General features: G+C 41.3%; 1 protein-coding gene across 1 annotated transcript in view; it reads left to right on the forward strand.

Moving 5' to 3' along the window:
• Nucleotides 1-870, forward strand: part of LOC110210625 (butyrophilin-like protein 2) — a 31,719-nt gene extending 30,849 nt beyond the window's left edge. Inside the window, exon 7 of the mRNA XM_078156877.1 lies at nucleotides 11-870. Within this exon, the coding sequence (XP_078013003.1) occupies nucleotides 11-54 (44 nt within the window). The 3' untranslated portion in view covers nucleotides 55-870. The remainder of the gene's footprint in view (nucleotides 1-10) is intronic.
• Nucleotides 871-6,736: the final 5,866 nt, after the last annotated feature.

The following is a 6,736-nucleotide window of genomic DNA, read 5'->3' on the forward strand; positions in this document are numbered from 1 at the left end:
TTATTGACAGAAGTGGTATCCATAGTGTCCAGATCAAGAAGATGGATGGAGTAGCTGTGTGACCCTGGGCAAGTCACTTAACCCCATTGCCTAGCCAAAAAAAAAAAAAAAGATGGATGGAGAAGTAGCAGGGACCAGCAGGGATCCTCCTGCCTGTCCTGGAGACAACCTGCTTCTGGGTGAACTAGAGGAAGACTCATCTTCCTGAGTTCAAATCTGACCCTCAGACACTTACTCACTGTGTGAGACCCTAGACAAGTCACTTCACCCTGTTTGCCACAGTTTACTCATCTGTAAAGTGAGCTGAAGAAGAAAATAACAAACTATTGAAATATGTTTCACAAGAAAACCCCAAATGGGTCCCGAAGAGTCAGATATCACTGAAGATGAGTGACTGAGTGGTAGAAAGGGACTATGTGTATTTTAGATGTTTTATAATATTTATTTAAATGCTTGTTTGTTGTTTTTCAGTCATGTCTGATTCATTGTGACCCCATTTTGGCCTTTCTTGGCAAAGATGCTGGAGTGGCTTGCCATTTTTTCCTCTACCTCATTTTGTTTTTATTAATTTATTTTGATTCATCAACAATCACTTCCATAAGCTTTTTTTTTTTGCAGTTAGGGTTAAGTGACTTGCCCAGGGTCACACAGCTAGTAAGTGTTAAGTGTTTGGTCTGAGGCCAGATTTGAGCTCAGGTCCTCCTGACTTCAGGGCCGGTGCTCTATCCACTGTGCCACCTAGCTGCTCCTCCATAAGCTTTTGACTTTTAAACTTTTCTTTGTTTTCCTGAGTTATGTTTTTCAAAAATTACATTTTATTATTTTTCTCAGTTACATGTAAAAAACAATTGTTAACATTCTTCTTTTCAATTTTGAGTTCCAAATTCTCTCCCTTCCTCCCCTCCCCCTTGTCTGAGATGATAAGCAATTTGATATGGGTTATATATGTGCAATCATGTTAAACATATCTACACATTAGGGGCAGGTAGGTGGCACAGTGGACAGAGCACCGGCCCTGAATTCAGGAGTACCTGAGTTCAAATCCAGCCTCAGACACCTAATATTTACTAGCTGTGTGACCCTGGGCAAGTCGCTTAACCCCATTGCCTAGACAAAAAACAAACAAACAAACAAAAAAATCCCCACATTTAAATATTTGTCACATTATGAAAGAAAACAGACCAAAAAATAAATATAAATAAATATAAAAATAAAGAATAGTGAATAACAAAGATAAGAAAGAAATGAAAGAAAGTAAAAAATAAGTGAAGAATCATGTGCTTTGATCTGCATTTAGACTCCATCAGTTCTTTCTCTGGAGGTGGTCAGCACTTTTTGTCATGAGACCTTTAGAACTGGCTGGATCATTGTACTGCTGAGAATAGCAAAGTTACTTACAGCTGATCATCATACAATATTACTGTTACTGTGTTCAATGTTCTCCTGGTTCTGCTCACTTCACTCAGCATCAGTCCCTTTCCCCCTCCCTCCCCTACTCCCTCCCCAAGACGGCATGCAATCTGATATAGGCTATACATATACATTCCTATTAAACATATTTTCACATTAGTGATCTTGTGAGTAAGAATTAGAATCAGTAGGAGGAACCACCAGAAAGAGGAAATAAAACACAATAGAAGAAAAAAAAACAAATACTATGCTTTGATCTGCATTCAAACTCCAGTTTTTTCTTTGTATGTGGATAGCATTTTTCAACATGAGGCCTTTGGAGATGTCTTAGATCCTTGTATTACTGAGAAGGGTTAAGTCTATCAATATCAGTCATCACATAACGCAGCTGTTACTGTGTACAACGATCTCCTGGTGCTGCTCACTTCACTCAGCATCAGACCATACTTTCCAGGTTTTTCTGAAGTCTGCCTGTTCATCATTTCTTATAGCACAATAGTATTCCATTACATTCATATACCACAACTTGTTCAGTCATTCCCCAATTGATGGGAATCCTCTCAATTTCCAATTCTTTTCCACCACAAAAAGAGCTGCTATAAATATTTTTGTACCTGTGGGTCCTTTTCCTTTTTTTAGGATCTGTTTGGGATACAGACCTAGGAGTGGTATTGCTGGATCAAAGGGTATGCACATTTTTATAGCCCTTTGGGCACAGTTCCAAATTGTTCTCCAAAATGGTTGACAAGTACCTCTGGTAGGTGGGGGTGAGGGGGGGGTAAGGGGGAGCAGAGCCATTTCCAACTGTTCTCCAGTTAGTGTCCATCTGATCCACCCAATTCTCAACTGCAGCTCCAAGAAGCTAAAGCATGCACACTGGCTATACCACAGTAAAGCCATCTCAGCAGATAGGCTAAACCAGGTTAAGGGTAACGGAGGGGTCTCAAACCCATCAGTGAGTTGGGGGGGGTCTACCCCAAGCCTGTGAATACTTCCTGTGGGGGAATGAGCCAACAAGAACAATTTGTTCCAAGAGTCTTGAAGGTGGCTGAAGCAGGTACCATGGGGCTCTCAGAGCTTGGTTATGCTCTCATCATATCCCCCTTACCTCTGATCTCATTTCCTCCTGAAGAGGCAAATGGGGAGGAGCTGAGACACAATGATCCATTCCCTTCTGGAGATACTACTATAAGGATTATCTTGCTCTTATTATAAAAAGTTGTTTTTAAAAGCAATCATGTAAAAAAAATAAAAGCAATCATGTCTTTGAGCCCTGGGCTAGCAGTGCTTTCTGCTGTGGTATTTTTTAATAAAGTCCTTTAAAATTTTCTTTTTCTGAGCTTTGCCTCTTTAACTAGGGCAAAGACCTGAATATAGAATTTTCCTTTTAACTATCTGTTACTGTGTGTGTGTTAACTATTCTGTATCTTATGTTTGTTACTCGGAAGAAATCACCAGCTGCATCTGACACCTATGTTGTACAATCTGGAGTCAACACTGTTATCAACCTGGGGAGCCCCTAGGCATGAGCCCTATGAAGTCACATCTTTGAGATTTCCTGGGAGTTTACTGTTGGTTGGAGGCAGAGTCAAAGGGAAAAATCTCTTTGGCAATCATCACTTTCATTCCACATATTCAGGTCGCTATGAGCGCAAAACAGAATTCCCTGGTGGGGACCCCTGAGCCATAAGTCACATCATAAAAACAATGCCTACCATTTCTAGAGGGCTTTAAAGTTTACAAAGAATTCTGCCCCCATTGTCACTCCCCAACAACCTTGTAAGATACAGAGTGGAAGTATTATTATGGCCATTATACAGGTGAACAGAGTGATGCTTAAGGGAAATTCAGTAATTTAGTCTTCAGGCCTTGATGGCTTCTTCAAAGGGGGCAGGCTGTCCAGCCCTACATACCTAATCCTACCAAGACCTGAAATTCATCCCAGACCAAATAATGATTAAGAAATCCAATGAGACTGTGCTATAAGTAACTTCTTCCATTTCAAAATAGCACAGAGTCAGCCAGAATCCAGTGGGCAATAGCACAGGGGGATACCAGTAAAGCCAGAGTGAGTATAGGCAAACAGACCAGTCATGGAACAGAGACATATGTGTTAATTGCAAAGCTCTTTGTTTGGAAGTGTGAGAGATGGTCTCTCAGAAGTGAAGCCTCCTCAAAGGATCATTAGTTCTTGTTAATAGCTCTTGATTGCTGCTTTCAGAAACCTCCCCCGCTCAGACCCTGTTTTTAAGTACTTAGCAGAAAGAATAGCCCTACCCCCAACCTGAACTGCTTGCCCTTGCAAAACTTCCCACCTTTTCTTGTCTCTGGGCAAAATTGTGTCTCCATGAATAGATTGTACCCCCTGAAAGCCCAGCCAGTGGGATAAGGGGAAGGGGGTTAGGGAGGAGGAGCTTGCGTTAGGTTATAAATAAGCCTTGATTTCTGTAACGAACTCATACTCTCCTGGCTGGTGTAGTGTGACAAGGGGCAGTACCCTTTCTCATGAGAAAGCAATAAACTCCTTTCTGCTTTCAAGGTATCTAAGTCTTTGTTTTTATTTTTGAGTAAGTGGTCTCTGTCCCACACAGTTGGGGGCTTGTCTCTGGATTTCTTTCCTTATGTGAGAAGGGCCTCTCAGCCAGTCATAGGACAGGTGCCCGCCAGCCACTTGCCAGGGATCCAAGAAATGCTTTAGGAGTTTCCTTTCACTTTTAAGGAATGGACCCAAAGAAAGACAGATACCTGAAAGCAGAAACCTCAGAAAGGGAACAATGACCACCACCCACTGAAGAATTTAAAGAATTTGAATCAGTCATGTAAGTTTGTGCACACAGACCCAGGTAAGACAAGATCGGTGAGCCCCCGTGAAGAGGGCAAGGACTAGTGAGTCTCTGGGTGACCGAGGGAAGGGAAACAAAGCTGAGCTTAGTGAGGTGAGAAGGCAAGATTGATGCGCTTTCTACAGAAAGCAAGAACTAGTGAGGCCTAGGCAAGATCTAGCCAAGCCTCCCCCCCACCCCCCCGTAAGGGGGAAAGATTGGTGAATTTTCAAAAGTGGACAAGAAGTAGTGAGCCTCCACCTCATGGCAAGATGTGGTGAGCCTTAATAGGCAAGAACTGGTGAGCCATGGGGATGTCCAAAAAACAGGTGGTCAGCAACATAGTTCCTTTTCTGATGATCCAGATGATAACTAATTGGACTTTGCCAAAGTATAAAGGGAAAGATAAAAAAAAAAAGAAAACGACTATATATGATTTGAGGATTCTACAGCAATTTGTTGTTTTGTGTTTGTGTCTGTTCCTGTGTGTGTACTGGAAAGTGACTTTAATCAAAGCCCATCAGAGGGATAAGTAGGTAGAAGGAAGGCAGGAAAGTTTAGGAGAATAAAAGGTTTGGAAACTTTTGGAAAAAAAATCTCTCTCTCTCTCTCTCTCTCTCTCTCTCTCTCTCTCTCTCTCTCTCTCTCTCTCTCTCTCTCCATTCTAACTGTGGCCAAGTTTCGAATGTGGAGGGAAAGAAAGAAAAAGAAAAGGGGAACATTTTCCCCCTCAGATGAAAAAGAAAGGCAGATTGAGTAGCACCCAATCTTTTCTGCCTCACATAAAAGAGAAAAGTTTTTGTGTACCATAACACAACCAAAAGGTAATTTAATTCATTCTGGTAATATTTTAGATGAAATGTGATGTTACACTGTTTGGCACTAAGATAAATTGGGAAAATGTATGGATCTGAAATTTGTTATGATTGGAAGGTGCCTAACATAATGCCTAGCAGAGGGCAGACACTAAAAATGTTAACAACTATTATTATTAGTTCCTTAATTAGATGTGACCAATTGGAAACAGTTGACAAAATTGGAGCCACCTGATTGGTAATGTGTCTATTTCAAGTTTTAAACCTCTAGTATTATTTCAAATTGGTAAACTTTTGTATTGTTATGTCATTAAAGTGAACTGAAAGAAACTAAAGGACAGTGGAAAAAATGTGTAAAACCAGTCAGCCCTGCTAACCCTGTCTTATAATTTTTTTTTAATATATAACTGCTATTTAGAAAACTAGGTATTTCCACCTTTACCTGTAATTAAAGAAGGGGTTATAGCTGAAACAGTTTGCTGAGACCTTTGCCCCTTACTCCAAAAGAATTTGTTTGAGGGGGGAATGATGGAGTTGGGATCTGGGCCCCAGAAAGAAAAAACCCTGGACTTTTCCACAATGCCAAATCTCTGGCAGTTCACCTGAGGTTATAATCCCATCAACTGCCCTTTCCTTGTGGCTACACCCAATCTCCCCTCCATTGTCTTACCTCTCTATGGCCCCTGGCCATTTCCCCTCTCATCCAGATATAAGGGTGGGAGTGGCCCCAGGAGACTGTTGGACCTGGTGAAAGGGTTCAGAAAGAAAGATTTTTTTATTGGGTTTGTTTTAAGTTTTTTACTGTGTGAAAAGGAGTAACTGCCCATTCAAAACAGTCCTCCTTGGGATATGGGGGTTGGCAGGTAAGGACACCAAGATTAGCTCCTCCCTGGGAGGACCTGATTGATCTGAGGGAAGCTGCAGCGTTGCCCGCCCCTCTCTGAACCCAGATCTTCTCTTACACTACACTGGCTATCTATGGTTGGGTTCTTTCTCCTTTGCTTACTTGTTTTTATTTTGCTTTATTTTATTTTTAGCAGTTAATTCTTGTAATTAGGTTTTAATCCTGAATTGTGGGTAATGGTTCCCCAGCCCTCAGGTCTTTCTTACTATTGTTTTCTGAATTCTGTCTAGGGGCCTTGGACACTCTTCTCCTGCCCCAAGCCATGATCAGGATTCCTAGCCATGCTGTACCCAAAATGTTCTTACTTCCTGTAATCACACTCACCACACATGTACTTGGTCCTCCTTGCCCACAGCCACAGCTTGAGAACATGTCTGATCAGCATTGCTAGGCCTCTAGTCCAAAGACATAGGACAAATGTTGGAGGGGATGTGGAAACATTGGGACATCACTTCACTATTGGAGGAACTATGAAATGATCCAACCATTTTGGAGAGCAATCTACAATAATGCCCAAAGAGAACTTAAACTCTTTGATCCAGCAATATCAGTACTAGGTCTGTTTCCAAAGATGATTAGAGAAAGAGAAAAAGAACCCATATATTCTAAGATATTTATAGCAGCTCTCTTTGTGGTAGCATAGAACTGGAAATTGTGGGGATGCTTGTGAATTGGAGAATGTCTGAATGAGCTGTGGTGTATGATCATGATGGAATACTACTATACTTCTGTGTTACAAGAAATGATGACCTCAGTGATCTTAGAAAAACATTGATAGACTTGCA

This window comes from Phascolarctos cinereus, unplaced genomic scaffold, assembly GCF_003287225.1.
Source record: "Phascolarctos cinereus isolate Bilbo 61053 unplaced genomic scaffold, phaCin_HiC Scaffold_726;HRSCAF=1367, whole genome shotgun sequence".
NCBI lineage: Eukaryota > Metazoa > Chordata > Mammalia > Diprotodontia > Phascolarctidae > Phascolarctos > Phascolarctos cinereus.